The sequence below is a fragment of the Primulina tabacum genome, chromosome 4, assembly GCF_025594145.1.
Source record: "Primulina tabacum isolate GXHZ01 chromosome 4, ASM2559414v2, whole genome shotgun sequence".
NCBI lineage: Eukaryota > Viridiplantae > Streptophyta > Magnoliopsida > Lamiales > Gesneriaceae > Primulina > Primulina tabacum.
In genome coordinates this window covers 6,225,360-6,250,871 of record NC_134553.1, presented here as the reverse complement: position 1 = coordinate 6,250,871, position 25,512 = coordinate 6,225,360, and the positions used below count along the sequence as shown (strand labels likewise).

General features: G+C 35.7%; 3 protein-coding genes across 3 annotated transcripts; 1 reads left to right on the top strand and 2 right to left on the bottom strand.

Annotated features, from left to right (window-relative positions):
• Positions 1–2,517: 2,517 nt before the first annotated feature.
• LOC142542817 (hsp70-Hsp90 organizing protein 3-like) lies at positions 2,518–7,717 on the bottom strand. The gene is made up of 7 exons (XM_075649649.1): positions 6,606–7,717; positions 4,141–4,427; positions 3,969–4,056; positions 3,659–3,882; positions 3,482–3,548; positions 3,348–3,407; positions 2,518–2,972 (listed from the first exon to the last, which is right to left on the bottom strand). Exons 1-7 carry the CDS (start codon positions 7,509–7,511, stop codon positions 2,859–2,861), a joined length of 1,746 nt encoding a protein of 581 aa, XP_075505764.1. The 5' UTR covers positions 7,512–7,717; the 3' UTR covers positions 2,518–2,858.
• A 170-nt stretch (positions 7,718–7,887) lies between these two features.
• On the top strand, positions 7,888–12,086 carry LOC142542818 (legumain-like). Its single transcript, XM_075649650.1, has 9 exons — positions 7,888–8,291; positions 9,012–9,176; positions 9,738–9,894; positions 10,043–10,128; positions 10,464–10,663; positions 11,004–11,052; positions 11,133–11,345; positions 11,490–11,693; positions 11,780–12,086. Exons 1-9 carry the CDS (start codon positions 8,106–8,108, stop codon positions 11,951–11,953), a joined length of 1,434 nt encoding a protein of 477 aa, XP_075505765.1. The 5' UTR covers positions 7,888–8,105; the 3' UTR covers positions 11,954–12,086.
• A 12,058-nt stretch (positions 12,087–24,144) lies between these two features.
• On the bottom strand, positions 24,145–24,988 carry LOC142541496 (auxin-responsive protein SAUR36-like). Its single transcript, XM_075648026.1, has one exon. The coding sequence runs from the start codon at positions 24,849–24,851 to the stop codon at positions 24,351–24,353; it is 501 nt and encodes a 166-aa protein (XP_075504141.1). The 5' UTR covers positions 24,852–24,988; the 3' UTR covers positions 24,145–24,350.
• Between the last annotated feature and the right edge of the window lie 524 nt (positions 24,989–25,512).

Genomic DNA, 25,512 nt, shown 5'->3' with positions numbered 1-25,512 from the left:
GTGCTCGAACTTTAAAAGAAAGATACTGAAAAAGAGAATCAAAATTTGAAGTTTTTACTTGTTAGTTTATAACTGATTTTCATTTTTTCTATTTGGGTTATTGGATACTTTCTTAGAGGAAAATCAGGTCCAGCACGAATCCGTAACTTCTCTTATCTCATAAAATTAAGGATTTTTTAGAGAAAAATAGAGACTTATTTCTCCCTCCACGTAAATGTCGATGGATATGAGAAGGGAGAAGTGCTTACTGTCCCTCCAATAAAAGTTGATGTGTATGTAAAATTCTATATTATGTGTGATATGACAAAATCTACTATTCAAAGTTTTCATGTTACCAAATAAAAAATGTCATTTTAGTAACTTTGGTGAAATGGGTAAAAAAAAATCAAATGTCTAAATAATGGAAAGATATCGAACGAAAATCAAATATGACAAAAATATCGAAAAAAGACAGATAGTGTCAAAGTTATAGGAACACTTTATCAATCTTATCTACAATATCATACGACAAAAATGAGATGAGTGGAAAAGTGGTGTCACATCATTTTTTTATTATGACCAAAATCTTATATATAGTATAATATTAAAAAAAGCAAAACTATGAAATTGGAAAAAAAATCGTTAAAACTATGAAATTGGGAAAAAAAAATAATGATAAGGCTGCAAGGAAAAATTTGATGGGTTTGAAATTTATATCCTTAATTTTAAATTTAATTTGTGGTATATTTGGATTGAGAGACATGAAACCACAAATTTTATGTCATTGAATTGTTTTGATGAATTGATTTATATTATGTATATTTTACGTTGTTCGCTTTATGCATTTGGAATTTTTGGGTTAAACGTGCTTGAGTGATAGTAGTAATGAGATGAGTGACTTCCTAGAAATTTCTCATGTGTCAAACTGCTGACGTTGCGCGGATTGATCCTGTTGGCCCTAATTGGGCAATTAAATAATGAAGCCAGATCCTAATGAGTAATACTCTCTATGCTAGAGACATATTAGACGGTAGGAAAATGATAAGATAGATTTTTAAGAAATATGAGACATCACCAATAGATAGACATGCACATCCGCAGACTAATGAGTCTAATAAGTGATCTATTAGCATTCAAGTAAGTGTATTATGGTATGCGCTGCCACGAATATAAGGAAATAAAGTTGCAACTTGGATAACAACTATAGTTTTTGGCTTAGAGGTAAGTAATTGATTCTAACAATTGACATTAGAGCGATTTCTGAGTTCATCTCCCAATAAGCATATTTCCATATTTTTTGGGGAGGAATGTTGGGTTAAGCCTGTAAGTAGTACTGAGATGGATGACCTTCTAGGAAGTTCTCATACATCAAACCGCTGATGTTGCGCCGCTTGATCTGTTTGGCTATGTGGGCCATAAGAGATATACGTCATATTATAACGGGTAATATTGTCTCTATTGGAGATAGGGAGGATGGTAGAGAAATTGTATGACTAATCTCTAAGATATATTAGATAACACCAACAAATAGATATGCAACTCTCCGGACTCATGACCCTAACAGCATGAGCAATTAGCACTTGAACTGCCTTGTTAGGTGGACCATAAAAGAGTGAAAGATATCTTAACGGGTAATATTGTCACTGTTTGAAACATGGCCGACGATAGGAAAAGGATAAGACTAATATCTAAGGGATATGAGATAATACAAATAAATAAATATATATACCTCCCCAAACTCATCGGTCTAACAGGTTGACAATTTATCATTCAAGTAAGTTGGTGCCTTGATTAAAAAAAATAAAATTGAATCTTGATTAACAGTTAACTTTTGGCTTAGTGGTAAGCATCATATCCTAACAGAAATAACAACATTCATCTAAAATATATTTCAAATTCATTTTCAAATCAAATCTTTTCACTTAAATGAAAATCATTCATACAAAAAATTGGATTATTTTGTGAATTTAAATCCATGATTTTTGAATTCGCTAATTTGAATTTGAAGATTTTCTAAACGAAAACAAAACATTTTAATCTTTAGTAATTGAAGTCAGCTTGAAATTAATTCACGGCGAGGAGACCTGCATAAAGGTAGGGAAAAAATTACATGGAGAAAACGAGTGACAACATGAGTACTACCAAACAAAGCTTCTCATTTTCCTTTGCTTTGCGTTGCTTCGTTAATTGGTTTGCTCCCAAAAAGCTAAAACAAAGAAAGAAATTGGATGTCTATGAAAATTATACAACCGAACAGTTACTAAAAAAAATGTAATGACGACCTTAATGACAAACAATGAACAAGCTGGTCTCGGTTAATTAACCGACGCATAATTGACATGTATGCAAAATCTCAACAGATCAGAACCAAAAGTCCACGGCAATAAACAAGCATAAATCCAACCAGGAAATGTGGAAGCAAGCCAATCATCCTGGGGTGTTTCGTTTCAACTTTTTGCAAATTATCGTAACAAGTAACTTTCGTCTCCATCACCTCATGCACAAATGAAGACATTAGCCACGGTTAGACAAAAGTACTTCACATGAAATGGCTCCAATAGAAAATCGATCGATACATAAAAATATCACCACACCAACATCAATGGAAAGTTTTCCATCAAAATATTCGACAACTTCAAAATCTAGAATGACTTCAATAAAGAATCAACGAAATAATTCAGAAGGAAATATCTCGATTGAACTTAATCCGTTTCAGCAGCAACTCTGTCGTACAAGCTCCAAAAGACAAACACATATTAGAAGAGCCAGTGCACACATGTATCAAAATATCACAAAACTACAAAAATGAGGCAGGTCACATTAATTACATACAGAGATATCTAATGACTGCCTTTCCTCCGCGTCCTGTTGTGCTTCACTTATTTGACTTGGACGATTCCTGCATTGATCAGCTTCTGTATCTTGTCCATAACCAGAGGGTTCTTCATGTGTTCCTGTGATGCCTTTGGATTCTCTTGCAAGTCCACTAGGACCTGTTATTTCAGCACGAGTAGCACAACAGCTATAATCAATACACTATGCTCGAATAATAACAAAGGTTAAAGCTAACCTTGAGATGTCAATAAATTAACCAAACCTTAGGTACGGCAGACAAACCCAACCTCAAGAGGTATCATCATCGTTATGACTAATGAAACTAGAAACGGGGCCAAGAAGTGCTAGAGAAATTTATGGCAAAATCACTTTATGACCTATCACAGCGATACCAACAAATGCATTCACCACCATTTGATCATGAGAAGCACCAGACATATCCATAAGATATGCATAAATGTAATGATGAGGGGTGCAGCAAACACTTCAAATTACCAAAACAATACATGCATTAAGAATCTTTTCAATCATACCTGTCTCATTACTGAATCTGTCAAAATGTTTTGAATTTCTGGGTCCTGCATTCCCTTAGCCTGCAAAATAGAGCACATAAATATATGTAGTCATAGCTAGATCGCAAGAATGCTGAAAGGAAAGTGTGTTTGACCTGTCTCTCCTTCAATTCTTCCGGGGTCAAATCTCCACGACTAGCCTTGTTTATCTGCTCCACACATCTGCAAGAAAACACGATGGGCTCCAAATAATTATGCTATAGGAATTAAAACCACTCATAACTGCAGCATGCGTTGAAACATAAACAAAAAGAAGCAATAAATCAAACTACCTCTTGATACCATCAAGCAATTCCTGATTTCGAGGATCATGCTTCAAACCCTCCTGATATGTTTCCAATGCCTTCTGGTACTCTTTCATGAAAAACTGGATGGCCCCTTTTCTGGTGTAACCTTTCAAAAAAGTTGGATCGAGCTCAATGCATTTTTCAGCATCTTTGAGTCCCTCAGGCATTGCCCCAAGTTTTGTATAACAAGCAGCCCTATTGCTATATGACTGCAAATTCAACAATTCAAAAATGATACAAACTTTTAGGAAGTTGTATTTGCACAAACAGGCTTATAATCCCGAGTGTAACAAACCTTCGGATCCTTTGGGTTCCTTTTTATCGCTTCAGTATAGTGCTTGACAGCATCAGGGTATTTCTGCTCTTTGAAGAACTGATTACCTACAATTGAACGATAAAAAATTGTCTAACATCTATTGTATGCTGAGATTCAATTCTATTAGATGAGGAGAAAAGGCTGCACTACCTTTTCACGCTCCTCATCAGCTATTTGTGGATCAAAGTATTCTTGTTGCTCTAGTTCTTTTTTTGCCTTCTCAGCATCGTTGAGCTTCATCAGAGTGTCGGGATTTCGATGTTCGGTGAGGGCTTTCTGGAAAGTCTGAATGGCAATGTCAAAATCTTTCGAAGTTTTGCTCATCTTCAACAAGGCGGATCCTTTCCTAGTCAAAGCCCTAGCTATCATCTTGAAATCTGATCTGAGTTTTCTGCCCCTTTCAACAGCTTTGTCACAATCTTTAATGCAGTCCTCGTACTGAAATCAATAGCAAAACGAAGACATCAAGCCTCAAATCCAATACCACAATAGTAAACAAATATGTTATTTTACTTGCAGTATAATATAGGTCAGTGAGGAGAAGCACAGTCGAAAATTTGGCTGGCTTCGGGCAAAATGACAAAATTCACTACCGTTTCACCTTAACAAAGCAAAGAAAACAATGTGGATAACATCAAACATACAAAGAAGCATTGTTCTAAAAGACACCGCCTAGACTAGGCGCTAAGCGATTGTCCACCGTCCCCGATTTTTAGATGCGCCTAGGCAGCTGCCTGATGTAATACATAGAACATTTTTATTTTTTGATTTTTTAGAAATATTATTTAACATATTTTCAATCAATTTGTATAGGATAAAAATAATTATACGCCATTAAATTTGAGTTAGAATTTGATAGTTGATACAAAGAAATTATTGGTGAAATATGAAGATAAACAATAAAAATTATATATTTAGGTAAAAATAAAATAAAAACCGCCTAGACGCTAGCCGGTGGATGACCGTCCGACAACCGGCTATCACTTTATAGAGCACTGCAAACATGCCTCACATGCAATATGAGAAATGATAGGCAACAACACTGGCCCTAGTGAATTATTAAAAGATTAATACTCCATACAAAATGTAAACAACAAATCAACAATAATTTAAAAATAATTTGAGTTGATGCAAAGCAATCGCATTTCCTTTTAAAGGTAAAATCTATTCATTATTGGAGGGTTTTCAGATTTTTTTATACATCACAAGGAGTATCAACCCAGTGAAGCAGTTCTTCGTAACTGAGAGTAAAGTTGCCACCACATAAATTCATAATCATGTTTTTCTTTAAAATCAGAAGCATGCAAACTTATTTTACATTTTTAGCAGCAAAAAGAATAAATCTGAAAGAAACCATATTAATTAACACATTCACCCGTAAGCACCTTCATATGTAACAGCCTGACTAACTATTAAAAGTATCAACTTTGTAGCTGATAAAAAACTGATTTAGTAAGAAGAAGCCTGTCACCTTAAAAGTACAAGATAATAGAAACACAACCATCAATAATGGATAACAGGGGTTTACACAGATTTTTTTTTAAAAAAAAGACATGGTCCAGAACAATAGATTCAATCACCAAATACTTTACAGAAACTATGACGTTACAATTTTCATATTTTTATATCCTAGCATTCAGTTCTCTCAAATTAGCAGACTTACAAACTTATAATCTCAAAGAAGACACTGCATAACACTCTGAAAAGTTATATTTTCTAAACTACTAACATCATAAAACGAACATAAAAGCGATCAATTCATATAGCCCAAGCATGGGCACAAGGAGCAAGTGAGAACACATTTCAAAAACATCATATGAGAATTAAATAATATTATGCCCCTAATAGGTCAATTAATCCATTTGATAATATCTTAGGCTCGTCAAATTGTTAAATACAGATTGATTAGTTCAATGCTTTACACATCATGCACATTTTACAATCTCAAATCACTCTATTAAAGATACGCTTAGCAGCTCTAGCAGGTAGAATTAATTAAATATCTGGAAACACCTAAATGATTGCATATTGACATAATTCAACTTCAAAACACAGCATTATCACTAAAGTTTGAAGAGTAAATCACATTTTTACCCAAATTTCGATTCCAAAAAAGTCACCACTTTCCTAATGTTAATGCCCAATTTAGTGTTTAACATCTAAGAAATGGAATTAGTCTATCTTCCACCGGGAATAACTATGCCTGTATCCCAACATCGTTGATCATGTGGGTCTCCACATTTTAATGAAAGTTACATCATGTGTCGATGATGCAATAGCTACAGGGGTGGGAGGGGGGGGGGGGGGGGGGGGGTGCTACATGTCCAGTTTTCTATCTAACATGATTTTCTAAAAATTCATACATCCTGAGTTACAATATTGGATAGCGCCGAAATTTCCAAAAGAATTACTAGACATAGCTAACCCGGTAATTTACTGGAACTATACTTCTTACTTTTAGATTAACCTATGATATCAATTAATTAAACAATTTGCTCCACGTCTGATACTGAGGAAAGGATCACAATACCACAAGAAAGCCGACCGCCAAATTACTAGACATCATAAGAAAAATAGCATTAAGAAACAAACCAATTAGGGAATAATTTAATTAACCTTGCCCATCTCCAAATATACAGCTGCACGATTAGTTAAAAATGATATGTCCTCGTCGTCAAGATCAATGGCCTTAGAGTAATGCTGAATCGCGGTCTCAAAATCCTTCTTCTTATATGCAGCATTTCCATTATCCTTCTCTTTCTGGGCCTGAGTCTTAATCTCCTTTTTCTGCTTCTCCTCGTGAATCTCCATTGGGACAGTTTCGGGTTCAGGCACGGGCTCGGGTTTGGGACTTTTCCTCTCAGTTGACCCACCAGCATTAGATGATGCGGAATCTGCATCCGACTGCATCTCCGCATTCTCCTCCGGCGACCTTGTTTGGAACTTCAAATTCAACAAAGGCCCCAAAGCTTCCATAACCCTCTGGTCTTTCAAGTATAAACTGAGATTATTGGGGTTCTTCTGAAGATCCTGCATCATCTTCACGAAATCTGGTTGTTGAAGAAACCCCCGTGTATTAGGGTCGCTCGCTAGCCTCACCCACATCTCCGGACCGAAAGCATCGTCGAAAGGGCTAGCTCCCGGACCCGTCCTAGGCATTGAGGCCCTAAAAGAGGCCCTCTCGGCATCGGACAATCCCGATTTCAGTGCTTCGTTGCTGGGATCGATCTTGAGACCCTTCTTGTAAGCGGATATAGCATCTTCATAGTTGTGAAGCCCCATGTGTGCCGCACCTAGACGAGAATAGCCTTTGCTCCATTCAGGCTTAAGCTCGACGGTCTTCTGAGCATCGGAAATGGCCTCGGAGAAATTGTTGAGGGACGCGAAGGCGGCGGATCGATTGGAGTATAGAACGTAGTTGGTGGGGGACAACTTGATGGCTTCAGTGAAATGCATTACGGCGTGGGTGAAGTTTCCGGCAGAGAACGCCGCATTCCCTTTGGCCTTGGCTTCGTCAGCCATGAACGGTTTCAAGAATAAGCAACAGATGAATATTGATTGTGTGAAGACTATTAGGGTTTATGATGTAGACAGATTAAGAGAAGCGTTTGATTGAAGAAGATTATTAGGTTTACGATGATAACTGATAAATGGAGGAGGAAAAATAAAGAAGGTGCAGTTGCTAGAGGTTTCAATGGAGGGTTTCTAGAAAGATCGAGACTGTTGTCACATTATTTTTGTAAATAAAAATAATTAAAATTTTACAGCAAAGAAAAATTTTGCTGTAACAGTGTTTAAAACCTAATCTACGAATGCAAAAATATTTAAGAAATCGATAATAAATTATAAAAGTGAAAGCAGAAAAATGGTCCAAAAGAAAAAACAGCTAAAACCGCACACGATTCAGTCTGTTTAAACCGCGGAAGCACCGATAAGGCAACTTTAATGATTGATTTCAATCTCCGGACCGGTGCACGTCCACATGTTACCCGATCTCCAGTTGCGGGCCCACCTACCATTCTTCCCACCAGGTGTCACTCTTCAGCTTTGCATGGCTGCACACCACCTTCAATATAAACAATAGGCACGCTGTAGCATGTGTACTGCGTTTCAAAGATGGCCTTTTCTCGTTCTACTTCGATTCTGGTGCTGATGATTCTTGTCGTGGCGCTGCCTTTCGAAGTCAGAGGGAGAAGGCGGCAACACCCATGGGACCCGATAATTCGTTCGCCGGTGGAGGGAGTTACGAGATGGGCGGTGCTGGTGGCGGGTTCAAGTGGGTATGGGAATTATCGACATCAGGTGAAGTTTTGATTCCAAGGTCTATCAATTTCTTGACATTGATTACATGCCAAGTGGTGTTAGATTAATATGTGGTGTTCATATTTTGTGGATTTCGTTCTCTAGTTCGTCTTTCATCAAGGTTGTTCATAATATTTTAAATTAAAAATTTTGAGTTGATTTTAAATCACGTCAACTTCTGATCGATTCAAAGGGGATATTGCCATAACAGTCTTCTGAGTGTTCCTCCCTTGTGTTTTGGTCAAAGTAGTCAAATTTTTAGTCTACAATCCTCAGGATTTTAGGTTGTATTTTTTATTGCTTATATAAATTTATGCCCGGTGAGTTTCAGCTTGGAGGGAAAAGGAGAATTATATCTGGAACTAATATCCAAAACATGAACTTGTACGGTGGAGGTGTATTCAGTCAGTGGCCATCCACGACGTATTTAATAGAAAAAGTTGGAGTTGGCATTTGATTTTATAACCTTTGGACACTTGGATATGTTAAGTAGTTGGTATTTATAACTTTAACCGTTCCAGAGAGTGTATAGCAGTTCAACTGCCACGAGCCGCTGTCTATGGGGACCATTCTTGCTAGCAAACGGTCCCTATTGCAGTAATTTACGACTCATGGAGTCAAAACACTTGATCTTGGATTATAACATTTGTAGGACCATAGTGTTGTCGTATCAAAAATTTTACTCTTATGATTTGAAACTTCATGCTTTTGATGATGCAGGCTGATATATGTCATGCATTCCAGATACTGAAAAGAGGTGGTCTAAAAGATGAGAACATTATAGTTTTCATGTATGATGATATTGCAAATAATGATTTAAATCCAAGGAAAGGAGTTATAATTAACCATCCGACCGGTGGGGATGTCTATGAAGGCGTTCCGAAGGTATTCTGAATTTGCACGAAAGGAAATTTGCTCTTGCATTTTTGCTTGTCGGTTAAGTTCATTTTATATTGATGAGTAATCTTGTTACTACAGTTGAGAAATGTTGTTGTATCGTGGATATCATGCTATTGTTTGATTTGGAACTATCATAGGTCTAAGAGATGGCTATTGTTTTGTTTGGAACCGTTATTGGTCAAAATTTTTAGTTTTTGCGAGTGGTTTTGGGAATTATAAGTATATAGCACTCTAGCATAATATTTCAAGCTTCTGATTAGTTCTCGATCTACTCCTTTGTTTCTGTGTCAGGCAAAAGTTATTGAAATGTATGTTTCTGCTTTGTAATATGTGGGGATAGACAGAAGAACTTGTAACAGACTACTGTTGAAATAATCTGGTTCTGGATAAATTTATAAAGTTTAGGAAAACAACCCTTTAGATTATTCAGAAAGGGTGGAGCTGAAAAAATTTTAGTGGTTGTTGGGAGTGAGTTTTTAGTCTAAGCTATGACATTACCAAGTTGACAATTGTAACTAAATATACCTTGACGGCTGCTTATTCTAGGATTACACTGGTGAACAAGTTACGGCTGAGAACTTATATGCTGTAATACTTGGAGACAAGAGTGCTGTAAAAGGTGGAAGCGGAAAAGTTGTCAACAGTAAACCTGATGACAGAATATTCATATACTATTCTGATCACGGTGGCCCAGGAGTCCTAGGTAAATTATTTTGATGTTTGATCAGTTGATCATGCAAAAATTAACTGGACACTAATATTGTACTTTTTACCGGTTGTAAAATTGTGGTTTGTATTAAGAAGTTATGTTAAATTTCAAGAGAGAATTACTGGATTATTTGTAATTTCAGGAATGCCGAACATGCCATACCTTTATGCAAATGATTTTATCCAAGTTCTGAAAAAGAAGCATGCATCTGGAACATACAAAGAAATGGCAAGTGGTTTCGCGATTCTGGACTTATTTTTCGAGCATTACTGGTTGAGAAATGATATGTTTAATTACTTTAACCTTAGAGGTGAACGGACATGAAAGGTCCTCAACTTGAAAACACGAACAACACCACTCGTGTCTACTTTTTCAGACCACTCATTCTAATTTTATGCAAGTTGCTAGGCTCCTCCAACCCACCCCCCCTCCAATCTAGATGTCTTTGTTTCATCTCATTGAATGGCATGCCATGTCTATTTAGTTATAGGCTTAATTTTCACCCGTCAGGTTCTTCTTATAAACTGACCTGTGCACATAAAATACATTTTATGAATTTGTAGGTTATATATGTTGAAGCTTGCGAGAGTGGAAGCTTATTTGAAGGGATGTTGCCAGATAACCTGAACATCTATGTTACAACTGCATCAAATGCAGAAGAGAATAGCTGGGGAACTTATTGTCCGGGGATGAATCCTCCTCCACCTCCAGAGTATATCACATGTCTGGGAGATTTGTATAGTGTTGCTTGGATGGAAGACAGGTATTCTTGCTCTATGTCCGAGTTGTTTTGTTGAATGTTGTCCTTGTATATTTTCTTTTCAAATAATTGGTGGAGCTACACAACCAATTCCCTGATCGTATGAACTTTCCACCACACTGGTGATTTATGAACATCGTCAAAGAATTTATGGTTCCATGCTATTGAAAGTGTTTTTTCAATTGGGGAAATTAAGATGTTTGATTTTGCAATTTGCAATATCTTGGCTCTTCATAAATATAGTGCCATCGGTATCGGTTGAGTAGTTTTTAAAACTGAGATTTCTTGTTAGCATTACCATTGGAAAGTGACTTCGACCCATCCTGAATCATTTTTTCTATAGTGAAACTCACAACCTGAAAAGGGAGACAATAGAGCAACAATATCAACAGGTGATATTCAAATCGAACTCTTGCTAACTCCATGCGAAGAGGAAAACATGTGAGAATTTTTGAAATCGTGTTTTATGCAGGTGAAGGACAGAACGTCTAACCATGATACCTACAATGCTGGATCTCATGTGATGGAATACGGAAATAAAAGCTTCAAACCCGAGAAGCTATCTCGGTTTCAAGGTTTTGATCCTGCAACCATGGACCTACCACCAAACAGGATGCACCACACCAAATACCACATGGATGTTGTCAACCAGAGGGATGCAGATCTTCTGTTTTTATGGGAAAGGGTAAGCCATTTTTTAGATAAATATTCGAGACCCTGGAGCTTGTGGTGGATAAAAATATTTGGTTCAAACATTCCTTTTCTTTACCTTAAAGTCATTGGAGACCGGCTAGCTTATTTTCTGAACATGAGTCTCTTATATTCGCAGTACAAAATCATACAAGACCCTACAGAGAAGGCGGAACATCTGAAGCAGATAACCGACACAATACTGCACAGAAAACGGTTGGATGGTAGCATAGATATTATTGGCCTAGTTTTATTTGGTCCAGAAAATGGACCGTCAGTTCTGAATTCCACGAGAGGTCGTGGTTTGCCGCTAGTGGATGACTGGGAGTGTTTGAAATCAATGGTAAAGCTAATTTTTCATCGTATTGCATGCGCATATGTTTCTTGAATTTTTTCCCAATCCAATTGAAACGACTCCTTCCACCTCAGGTCCGTTTGTTTGAAACGCATTGTGGTTCGTTGACTCAGTATGGCATGAAACACATGCGAGCATTTGCAAATATGTGCAATAACGGGGTTTCCAGCGCAAAAATGGAGGAAGCTTGTATGGCTGCCTGTGGCGGACACTATTCCACGAAATGGAGTCCTATAGATAGCGCTTAATCATTGCAATTATTCGCACCTGTTAATGCTGGGTAGTTTCTCCTGTAACATAATAAACTTGGGAGTTGTTAAATTGGACCTTGCACAAATTTCTGGTCTCACTAAATAATATCGATGAAAAGATTAAAATGGTTACTTGAAATCATTCAACCAAATAAAAATCGTGATCTCTTCTTGTTTGTAGGAATTAGACCATTCGTATCCGTGGCAAATATATGAGCACAAGTTGTTGATAAAATTTAAAGCAGCCGTCTCTTATTGTTCTCCACTGCTATTCGATGCAAATTTTGCCAAAGAAGCAGAACCAAGAAAAATAGAAAGCTTAGATGTAAGGGCCGAGCAAAACATCATAAAGATTTATTTTAATCACAATGTTCTAGTGCTTGCATCCGCAAAAAAAATGTCCGCGTATGTAATTCTTGCTGTAACTTTCGGGGCGACACGGTTTAATGCAATCCTTGTCTGTTCTGCAAACTGCTTCAAACTCTTTTGCTGGACCGTCACTCATGCTCGATACTGGAAAGTCTCCTGGTTCTCCTAGAGCCATCGAAACTTGCCAACCTGCAAAATGTTAAATAAATGAGAGAAAGGCTTTCGCTTGTGGTGGTTTCTGGAAATATTGTTTCTCTCGAAATTAAAATGTATGTATGGTAACACTATTATTTTCTTTTTTACTGTTGATATAGAAATTTTTAATTATCTTGTTACATTATAGTCATTTACAGTTCTAACTATTGAAAGAAACAAGAATTGACCAAAACCAAACTTCCAAAATTTTAGAATTCTCACTCGTAAAAATATCATTTTAATATAATCTCTGTGTGTAAAAATTTATATGTATACAGAAAGTGTGGTGTGCGTGAGAGATTATTTAAATAAGCAAAAACCAGATGCTATTAACAGGAGCGTAATTAAGGAGGAAAACAGCCTTGCTTAGAGTGCTATCCATTTTGTGTATGAGTGAGTCTTGAGGGAGAAAGTACGAACTATTAGTACTAAACCTTTTCTGTAAAAGTATAATTACTTATTTTAGGATATAAAATAAAATATTGATTTTGTGATATATTTAAGATTTTCTTCCTAATACAAATGTGACAAAAACTTGTGTGAAAGAGTCTCACAGGTCGTATTTTGTGAGACGAGTCTCTTATTTGAGTCATCCATGAAAAAGTATTATTTTTTATGCTAAGAGTATTACTTTTTATTGTGAATATCGGTCGGGTGGACTCGTCTCACATATAAAGATTCGTGAGACCATCTCATAAGAGACATACTCTACAAATATCTCATTCCTAACTAGCTTGTTTGTATTTGATTCTATTCTATTATATATTTCCGATTTTAGTGTCATTTTTTGTATACAAGTGATGGGAGGGTGCGGCGGACTCATTGCTAAACAATTTTGTTTAGGATACAATGTCGAATTTATTTATTTATATTATATTGAGAGTATGGGAAAATTGTAATTTTTTGTTTTTTGTCAATTTGATTTCTATTTTCTCAAAAGTTATGTTACTTTCAATTTTTTACTATTTTAGTTCTTTTTCATGATTCATGGTCATGTCAGTATCACATTAACATCATATCAACAACACAATAAAAAAATAACTAAAATTACAAAAAAACCATTAAATAAATTTGACCAAAACTGCAATTTCTCCAATTATTTTTAATTATATCTCTAATGATAATTAGTTTGTTTTTCTATGATATTTTAATACGTTAAAAATATTGTCAGTTTCTATAATGAATTGCATAAACGTCATTTTCTAAGATTTTTACAAAGTAATAAAAAAGAAAAATTACAATTTTATTCATGGAAATTGACATGATTTACACAAGATTTCTATGAGGTTCCCTTGTTAACCAGGACTTACTACTGATTAGATAATGCTGTAGAACCTTGGCCACGAAAGGTTTAAGGAATCGATAGCGGGAAATTCTCCTAGGACCTTGGAAAAACTGTTGGTAAGAGGTGAAAAATACATAAGCATTGAGGAAGAAATTGAACCAAGTTTCCCAAGTAAAAGATTCGGAGAAGAATAAAAAATGGACAAAATAATACATGACTAGAAACCACGTCAACCTAAAGAAATTCTACATTTAAGAATGTCAAGTCTTTGAATATTTTATTAGTTTTACTTTGGTTTTTGAGCTGATCAAAGATATTTTGGTCGTGATCTCATTTACATTTTATGTAAATAAACATGTTATTCCCTGGTTTAGTTATGCTGGGAAAAATTTACCTCTATCAACGAATGTCTAACTAAATGTCACCAACACCCGTAGTCATTAAAGGCTACCCATCTGTAAGAGGTTTGGCAAGCCCTATGCGACTGCCTAAGCTACGACTTTATTTATAAGAGGTTAAGAAGGCAAAAATGCAATCATGGGATACCTTAACACCCATGAGGTGGATTCAAGACTCTCCCATGAGAAAATCTTGGAAGTCTAATCCACTTTTCAATTACCTCCAGTTAAGTGTTATGTTACTATTTACAAATTTTATTAGGAAGTCACATAAACTATAAAAAATAAACAAAAAAGGTCATAGCGGCTATAAAAATAAATGAAAAAGTCACATTTGTTGTGAAAAAGTAAAAATTTATGGTAAAAAGTAAAAATCTCAAACTCTCAAAATTTACCAAATTACACACTTTATAATATTTTTCTCTCTAGTCAATTGTAAATTTCTTCACAAATGGTGAAGCTATTTATAGAATTTCTTTACAAATAATCCAAAAATAAAATACATTATTACCTACATTATCACACACTAATTTTCAATATTTACAACTCTTATTTTCAACATTCAAATATTCAACATTCAAATATCCAATACACACATTTTAAATATTATTTTTCAACATTTAAATATATTATTTTCAACACTCCCACTTGTGATGATGATCATGATACGATAATGTCTTCATTACGTGTTTTTGTACTGCCTCGTTAAAAACATTACTAGGAAAAATCCATTGGGATAAAAACCATAGTAAGGGAAAAATAGTGCAGTCACATAAACTTCCCCTCATGTTGACACGAACAATTCTTCACAAATTTCGTAGATTGCGCATCCCAATATTATATATGTGATTTCTGAATATTGACGTAGGAAGTGCCTTTGTGAAGAGATCTGATGAGTTTTCACTTGATTGAATGTGACGAACATCAATACATTTATTCTTCTCTAGCTCTTTGGTGAATGCGAAGAACTTAGGAGGAAAATGTTTAGTTCTGTCGCTTTTTATGTATCCCTCTTTCATTTGAGCAACACATGCAGCATTATCTTCATATAGTATCACAGGCTTCTCGTCGAATGATAATCCGCATGAGATTTGGATATGTTGGGTCATTGATTTTAACCACACACATTCACGGCTTGCTTCATGTAGTGCAATAATCTCGGCATGGTTTGATGAAGTTGTTACGAGTGTTTGTTTCTGTGAACGCCAAGAAATTGCAGTGCCTCCACGAGTAAATACATATTCAGTTTGAGATTGTGCCTTGTGTGGATCAGATAAGTATCCAGCATCAGCATAACCAATTATACTTGGATTACCATCTTTTGAATATAAAAGTCCCAAGTCTGTCGTTCCTCGTATCTAACGGAATATATGTTTAATTCTGTTCCAGTGTCTCTTTGTTGGATATGTGCTAAATCTTGCCAACAAATTTACGGCAAAAGATATATCAGGCCTTGTACAATTTGTAAGATACATAAGGGCACCGATAGCACTTAGATATGGTACTTCTGGACCAAGAATATCTTCATCATCTTCACATGAACGGAATGGATCCTTTTCTATGTTTAATGATCTAACAACCATTGGAGTACTTAAAGGATTTGATTTATCCATATTAAAACGTTAAAGGATCTTTTTTGTATAATTTGTCTGGTGAACAAACATTTCACATTCTTTTTGTTCAATTTGTAAACCCAGACAATACTTGGTTTTTCCAAGATCCTTCATTTCAAATTCTTCCTTCAAGTATGACACAACTTCTTGAATTTCCTTATTCGTTCCAATGATGTTTAAATCATCAACATATACAGCAATAATTACGCATCCGGATGTTGTTTTCTTAATGAAAACACAAGGGCATATTGAATTATTTACATATCCCTTTTTCATCAAGTGATCACTTAGTCGATTATACCACATTCGACCGGATTGCTTTAACCCATATAATGATCTTTGTAATTTCACAGAATAACATTCTCTGGGTTTTGAACTTTGTGCTTCAGGCATCTTAAATCCTTCAGGGATTTTCATATATATATTACTATCAAGTGATTCATATAAGTAAGTTGTAACAACATCCATAAGACGCATTTCTAAATTTTCAGATACCGCCAAGCTAATCAAATACCGAAACGTAATTGCATCCATCACGGGAGAATACGTTTCTTTATAATCAATTCCAGGCCTTTGAGAAAAACCTTGTGCAACAAGTCGAGCTTTATATCTTACTATTTCATTTTTCTCATTTCGCTTTCTAATAAAAACCCATTTGTATCCAACAGGTTTTACACCTTCAGGTGTAAGGACTATAGGTCCAAAAACATTACGTTTATTTAGCGAATCCAATTCAACCTGGATGACTTCTTTCCATTTTATCCAATCCTGCCGATTTTTACATTCACCAAAAGATTTTGGTTCATGATCTTCATTATCATTTATGATGTCGATTGCCACATTATAAGAAAATATATCATCAATTTCTTCTATATCTTTTCGGTTCCATATTTTTCCAGTATTAATATAATTGATAGAGATTTCATGATTCTCGTCAGTTTGTGGTTCTGACAGAACATTTTCATCATCATGTGTTTCTTCAGGAACACCATTCTCTATTTTGTGATCATCAAGTGTTTCTTCAGGAACATCATTCTTTATTTTGTGATCATCGTATTTTTCTATAAATTTTCTTTTTCGAGGATTTTTATCCTTGGAACCAACTGGCCTTCCACGCTTCAGGCGTTTAATGACATCATGAGTATCTTCAATTTGTTTCTTTGGAATTTCAATTCGAGCAGGGGCATTTGCAGCATGTATATATGATTTAGTTACCCCTTTTGTGTCAGCAAATACATCTGGTATTTGATTGGCTATTCTTTGCAAGTGTACAATTTGCTGTACATCTTTTTCACATTGTTTTGTTCTTGGATCCAGATGTAACAATGATGATACATGCCATGTAATTTCCTTTTCGGTATGTTTCTGTTCTCCCCCTAACATTGGAAAGATTTCCTCATTAAAATGACAATCAGCAAAACGTGCTGTGAACACGTCGTCTGTCTGAGGTTCAAGATATTGAATGATTGATGGACTATTATAACCGATATAAATTACAACCTTTCTTTGAGGTCCCATTTTCTTTCGTTGCGGTGGTGCAATAGGCACATACACCATACATCCAAAAATTCTCAGATGATAAATGTCTGGTTCTTTACCAAATGCAAGCTGCAATGAGGAGTATTTATGATATGCACTTGGTCTGATGCGAATTAATGAAGCAGCATGTAAAATTGCATGTCCCCATATAGAAATAGGGAGCTTTGTTTTCATAATCATTGGTCTAGCAATCATTTGCAGACGTTTAATCAATGATTCAGCCAATTCATTCTGTGTATGTACATGAGCAACATGATGCTCAACAATGATTCCCATAGACATACAATAATCATTGAAAGTCTGGGAAGTAAATTCACCAGCATTATCAATTCTAATTTTCTTGATTGTATAATCGGGAAATTGATTCCTCAATTTTATTATTTGAGCAAGTAATCTTGCAAATGCAACATTTCGAGTTGACAATAAACATACATGTGACCATCTGCTGGAGGCATCAATTAATACCATAAAGTATCTGAATGGTCCACATGGTGGATGGATTGATCCACAAATATCACCCTGAATACGTTCAAGAAACATTGGTGATTCAGTTTGGATTTTGGCTGGTGATGGTCTTATAATAAGTTTTCCAAGAGAACATGCTTTACATTGAAACTTATTATTCTGAAAGATCTTCTGGTCTTTCAGTGGATGACCATGTGTATTTTCTATAATTCTTCGCATCATTGTTGAACCAGGATGTCCTAATCGATCATGCCAATTGGTTAATATTGAAGAATTATCTACTACCATGTTTGATTCAATGTGACTTATATGTGTATAATGCAATCCAGTAGGGAGCATTGGTAGTTTTTCAATCACATATTTCTTTCCTGATTTATATGTGATAAGACACATATATTTCTCATTCCCTTCATTCATTGTTTGAGTATCATACCCATGAGAATATATATCATTAAAACTCAACAAATTTCTTTTCGATTGTGGTGAATATAAAGCATCATTGATCAAAAATTTTGTACCATTAGGTAACAAAAATTGTGGTTTACCACATGCTTCAATCAAGTCTACAGGACCTGATATTGTATTCACCGTTGTTTTTGTTGGTTTTAGTTCCAAGAAATATCTTTTATCTCGGAGGATAGTGTGCGTTGTACCACTGTCGGGTATGCAAACTTCAGCTTTGCTCATAGCATTTTCCATATTTGAACTTCAAAAAAAATATGCAATGAAATAAGATTACTGACAATACATATGTAAATATAACACATATCATAATTGTACAATAAAACATTATTATATGAATACATGAAAAATAAATTATTGTACATTTATATTCTACCATTATATTGTTCATTCTCAGAGAAATCATTGAAAAAATCAGTAGCATCAATATTGTTCATTTCTATCCCACCAATATATTGATCATTTTCAGAGAAATCATTCATAAAATCAGCAGCATCAAAATGAGTTGAATTACTCAAACGGTCACTGCCTTCAGTGAAGTTGGTCTCTTTTTTTTTTCCCTTTATCGATTCTTTATAGAGCTTGTAAAGGTGCTCAGGGGCTCGACAAATACGAGACCAATGTCCTGGAGTGCCGCATCTGAAACAAGAACTTTCAAATCTTTTCGAGTGATTTTCATTAACACTCATGTTCTCATGATGCCTTTTCTGTGGGTGGTTCGTGACGCCTTTTTGAGATGAGTTATAAAAATAACTATCTCTATTGTTTTCAAAACCACGGCCTCGACCACGACCACGACCAATTCCACGTCCACGACCTCGACCAAAACCTTGTCTTTGAATTTGATTTTGGTTTCCAGGTTTAAATTCATTTTTACTTACATCATTTACTTCTGGAAATGCTGTTGATCCAGTGGGTCGGGACTGATGATTTCTCATTAGCAGCTCGTTGTTCTTTTCCGCCACAAGAAGACAGGCGATGAGTTCAGAATATCTCGCAAATCCACGCACTCTATATTGTTGCTGTAAAGTTATATTTGATGCGTGAAACGTGAAAAATGTTTTTTCAAGCATTTTCGATTCTGTAACCTCATGTCCACAAAATTTTAGCTGCGAGATTATTCGGCACATCCCTGAATTATAATCACTGACTTTCTTAAAATCTTGGAATCTTAACATATTTCATTCATCACGGGCGGTCGGAAGTATAATTTCCCTTATATGTTCAAATATTTCTTTCAATCCTTTCCACAGAGCCATGAGATCTTTTTCGATGAGATATTCACATTTTAAACCTTCATCGAGATGTCGACGCAAAAATATTATAGCTTTTGCTTTTTCTTGTGATGAAGATATACCATTTTCTTTAATGGTCTCGCTTAGACCCAATGACTCAAGATGCATTTCTACATCGAGAGTCCATGGCATATAATTTTTTCCCGTGATGTCGAGCGCAACAAATTCGAGCTTTGTCAAATTTGACATGGTGGTACTAAAAAAATTACGATGCATTTTATTAGTTAATGAATATTGGAATACAAAGTAATGGATAAACAACAAGTACAAGCATTTGTAAAAATAAAGAAAACACACGAGGAGGATATTCTCCGATAAATAAAAGACTCGTGAGTATGATAACCAAAATAATTAAAATAACCTTGAGAAAGCCATCTTCTTTTTTCTTCGAAAATTTAGTGAAGAATAATTTTTAGAGAAGAAGAGAAAGTTGGAGTGATTAAATGTGTTTATGAGATCATATTTATAGGGCAAAAACTATCCGTTTTGTTACCGTTTATGACCGTTGGTGTACAAAATATAAATGTATGTATTTGTATAATTTTATGGTAATAATATGGTGTATATAATATTAGTCATGTTTAAATAATTATGTATATCATATCACATTATTATAATGAAATGTCATAAGCTATTTTGTTTAAAAACCTTATAGGCTTTTATACTTGTCGTATCCCTTACCGGGAGTGTGGGATGTCGTCTTAACATCCTCCCAGGATTTATAACAAGTTTTTGACAAATTTATTTTTATTATTTCAATAATAACATTATATTATATATTAAATATATACACAATGAATAAATAACAGTAAAATAAAAATTATTATTTTTGTTACTTTTTTCTTCTGTTTGGAGCTTGGAAAAGTATGGAGGACTTTTAGAGCTTCGTGCTGATAACGTGTTGTGAAAAAGTAAAAATTTATGGTAAAAAGTAAAAATCTCAAACTCTCAAAATTTACCAAACTACACACTTTATAATATTTTTCTCTCTACTCAATTGTGAATTTCTTCACAAATGGTGAGGCTATTTATAGAATTTCTTTACAAATAATCCAAAAATAAAATACATCATTACCTACATCATCACACACTAATTTTCAATATTTACAACTCTTATTTTCAACATTCAAATATTCAATACACATATTTTAAATATTATTTTTCAATATTTAAATATATTATTTTCAACAACATTGATCGTAAAAAATAAAACTAAGAATCCTAGAGACTAAAAAAATAAATTAAATAATTTACAAAGCAACAATCATAGCAAATAAGTCACAATGCAACGATCATAATGAGTATAAATATTTTTTTAAAAGTCGTAACGACTATAAAAAAATCATCAAGTCACAGGGAGTAAAAAATTCAGCAATTCCTAATGACTATAAAAAATACCAGATATGTCACCTTCTTGCAGTCGGTGAGTCCACTCCATCGTCGCCATCGCGTTACTGCTTCGCGCACGTCGCTATCCATATGTTGGGATAAACACGGATAAACAACGATGAAATGAAAAAAATTATTCATCTCTTGTGTGAAACTAGCGGAAAATAATTCAAAAAGAGCGACTAAAATTCCACAAGCACAATCAAGCAAATAAACGAGACAGACGATTTTAATGGAGAAAACATCCCCGCTGCAATGAGTAAAAACCAAGGCACCGGAGTCCACATAAATAATCTCCAATATAATTAATAACAAGACTACAACTAGTCTACAACCAAAATCTGTGATACTTCTTGTCCCACATGGTAGAAATTAAAGATTTAAAATGAGCTTATAATGGGCTACAATGAACTTCTATAGCAACTTGAGTTAATAATTTTCGTAAAACGGGAAAAAATACGAAGTAGTTGCTATAGGGGTTCATTGTGCTGTCATGCAGGCGCGGTCCCAGACTCGATGTGTGAGAATGATATTAGAGATAGTCACCAACAAGTAACACCGAAAATAAGTGCTATGTAGGGCAAAGTGCTACGTGCATGGGAGCCACCTCTTAAAAATGTGGGGCAAAGTGCTACATGACGGGAACCACCTCTTGAACATGTAGGAGCCACCTTTAGATTCTCATCGTAGGTGGATCGAGGGGTCAGGCCGCTACGAGGACATCTCGTTCTGAAGGAGGGGTGATTGTGATACCTCTTGTCCCACATGGTAAAAATTAAAGATTTAAAATGAGTCTATAATGGGCTACAATGAACTTCTATTATAACTTGGGTTAATCATTTTCGTAAAGCGATGACGAATACAAAGTAGTTACTATAGGGGTCCATTGTGCAATCACGCAGGCACGGGCCTGGGCTCGGAGATTTAAAATGAGTTTTTAATGGGCTACAATGAACTTCTATAGCAATTTGAGTTAATCATTTTCATAAAGTGAGGACAAATACGAAGTATTTGCTATCGGGGCCCATTGTTCAACCACGTAGGCTCAGGCTTGGGACATGACAAAATCAACCAATTTACAATCACAAATCACTATCAAATTATGAAAATTTTGAAGTAACGAGAAAATTAGAAAGATCTCACTGAGAGGCCTGCTGTACAGAACTTGTTCTCGTCAATATAGAGATCCCAATATGATCGCCATTGTTCCGAATGTACCACATGATGTCCTAAATATGTTGTCTAAATTTCAGCTTTATCCAATGTTAAATTTCTGTAAACGACCTTCGCAGGCAAACTGTGCAGACATATGCGAGAAAACAGCCGTTTTTGTCCACCGTCCAGAAACTATTTCCAACGACCTCATAACCCTATCTCCATCATTCACAATTTATTTTTCTCCCTTATGAACTTTCTAACCAAATTTCAGCTCAATCTGACAGTTTAATATGTTGCAGACACTTCTATAAGTTTATTGATTCGCAGATATAAACCATCTCTGCCTCAAACTTGCCGTCTCTCGCGGCCCAACTCTCGCATGTGCCGCCACCCATGGCCAGGATCTCTCCTGTGTTCATCCCACAACCAAAACAATCTCCCACCGCCACCCACGGCCAGACACATCTTGGCGCCACCTCCCATAGCCCAGACTCATACTTGTTCAATTCTCCAACAACCACCACGAGCCTCTTGCCACGTCGCCTACTTGCGACCCATCACCGGAAAGTTTTGAATCGCTAAGCATCATCGTCCACGACACTAATATCACTGGGACATTGCCTCGCTTATCTACAACTATCACTACCCCCTACTGGAACCACCATCTGAGGCAGTGTCCTCGCCTACCTGTGATCGACATTACCCCTAACTGGAATTCTACTCTCCATGGTCAATTTATAAAGGTTGCGATCAGTAGAGTCCTTTTGAAACTCTACTGATAAAGTTATATTAAAATTACACTATTATAGTTCTCCTAAAATTCTATTATTGGATTCTTCCTAAAATTTTAGTGTCAGAATCCTCCTGCAACTATGCTACCACAATTCTCCTGAAACATTATTATTAGATTCTTTTTTTTACTCTATTATTAGATTTTTTTCTCAAATTATATTGTTAAAATCATAATGGAACTCTACGGTTAGAGTCCTACAGAAACTTATACCCTTGAAGACTCCCAGCTCGCTGGCGCGGCTCGAGAGTGGAGGTCTTATGATGAGTTATAGCTTAATTATTATTTATCCCACTAACTTTGGCTCATTATTGAGCTCACTAAATTGGGTTCAGTCTCCTTTTAATTATTTATTGAGGTAATATTAATGTCCATAAATTCAACTAGATCCATAAAAGTCCTTGTAAAACTCTTCGAAACTCTATAAATAGATCACTTTATCTCATTTTTAAGTTACACTTTCTTTTTAGTCAAATGCTCTGGTTCTGTAAGACTTTTAGTGAGCAACTAATGAATTGAACATCAGAATATCTATGCCGGAAATCTCCCAACGTCTCTGGTTTTGCTTTGTGATGCATACCCACTTATAAGTTAACTCTTGAGACTCATTCAAGTATCATCTACCACCCGAATCTCCACCGACTATTCGAATTTTCTCTAATCTGTTAACCTCAATTTTTTGGCTACATCAATGTTAATTGTGCACAAAAATGCCATCAGACAATGAATGAAACTTACTCTCATGTCCCAAGGTGGAAAAGATATGCAACCCTAAGAGTAGGACAAGATGAAGACTCGCAAAGAAATGGACGATAATTGAGAAGGCCAGTTGTTCAAACACTATTGAAGAACAATAATCATAGATGTCTTCTGTGAATGAAATTTGATAACACCACGTGTTTATTTCTAATTTTCTAGCCTCATAAAATATGGTGGTCTTTATTTGTAAACAAAAATATTGTCCGTTTCTGTGGACTAGGAAAATATATCTGAACATTATGAACAGATCGATGATTTGAAAGAAACGACGCCCCGCCCTACTTCTGGTTGACCAGGGGATGCATGAGATCCGCTGATGCAGAATCCCTCGAATTGAATTTGTGTTCCTCTTTATATTTTTCAACACATATTTTTTCATGGAAGATGGATGAGTGCAAACATGGAACTCTATATTTCATAATTTATCATGCACTTTTTACCAGAGACTTTTTCAAGTAGTTGCACCAGTTTCATTTTAAAAATCGGAACAAATTGATTTCATTTTTTCAAGATTAAGAACTTCGAGGATGTAATCCAGGCGTTGCCAACAAATATGTACATGTAAGTTTCTAAAATCTAACCAAAACCAACCTCCATGGTCCATAGGCCAGTATAAATATGAAAAGTTGGAAGGAAAAAAACACTTGCCACGAACTAGATTTTAGAAAAAAGTCCAACTAGCTGCGCCTTTTCCGCCAGCTTCCACCGCCTCTTGCGGCGGCGATCTTCATCTGAATATTCTCCAACTGGGATTTCGGGCAAGGAATCTGAATCCCGCCTGGGTGATTGAATCCGCAAAGGTTTTCAGCCTCCTTCAACAGCTCGCCAAACAACGGATGATTAAAGTAAATTACAGGCACCAGAACTCGAGAAGTGTCGTCCTCCTTATCACCCACGTACACCGCAAGGTGCCCTTTCGGTACACTCGCGGCCTGTAAATTTGGTCGTCCAATTGGTCGATGCCCAACCCGAATGTAACCCGAACTGCTTTTCCGTGAGCAGAGGCCCTTAGTTCCCAATTTCAAGAACTTGACCCACTTGCAGAGCTTGGAAACGGGTCCCTTCGGCGGTTCCAGGCGCTCGTACGCGGCGGTTCTCCGCCGCGCACGACGGTGGATGAACCAGTCGAAGACTTTGACCAGCTTGCGTCCGAGCCTGAATCCCCTGGTCTTTCCCATGTTTGAATACAAGCGAAAAGGCTCAATGAGCTTTCTTCAAAATCCACGAAAACTCATCAGAATCGGTATGCTTTTGCACATTTCCGCTGTTGTGCGTTGTTTTCAGTGCCACCATTGTTGGATGCTGAGTTGTGTATTTAAGGACGCATTGGCGTGGAGGTGGAGATTCTTGGAGTGGAAGAAGTGAAACTCACAAGGGGCTGTTTGGAATTTTGGTTAATAAATAATGTTTAAAATGAACCCCCAAAAAAACGTGGAAACTAAAAGGAGCATTATAACCATGTGAGGCGTCGGACCGTCAAATTATTTAAAGAATTCACATATTTATGTAGAGTGATAGATTTTAAAATAGTAGAAAAAATAATTGGATGTAGTATAATTTTTCAAAAATTATAAAATATTTTTTTAAATATTTTTTGAATGTAAAATAATTTAATTTTCGAGTGGCACGACAAATATTAAATGATTTTGGCTTTTATGATATTTTGTAATCTCAAACATTTAAATAAGAAATCCGAATTTTTGCGTGGAACACAGGCTGTTCAAACATAAATTCGAAGATCGCAAGTCCAACAATTAAATCTTAATCGAATCAAATGCTTCGAGGTCCATATTAGATTTTGACATTAAGATACTGGTAATATTCTGAAATTCTTGACTA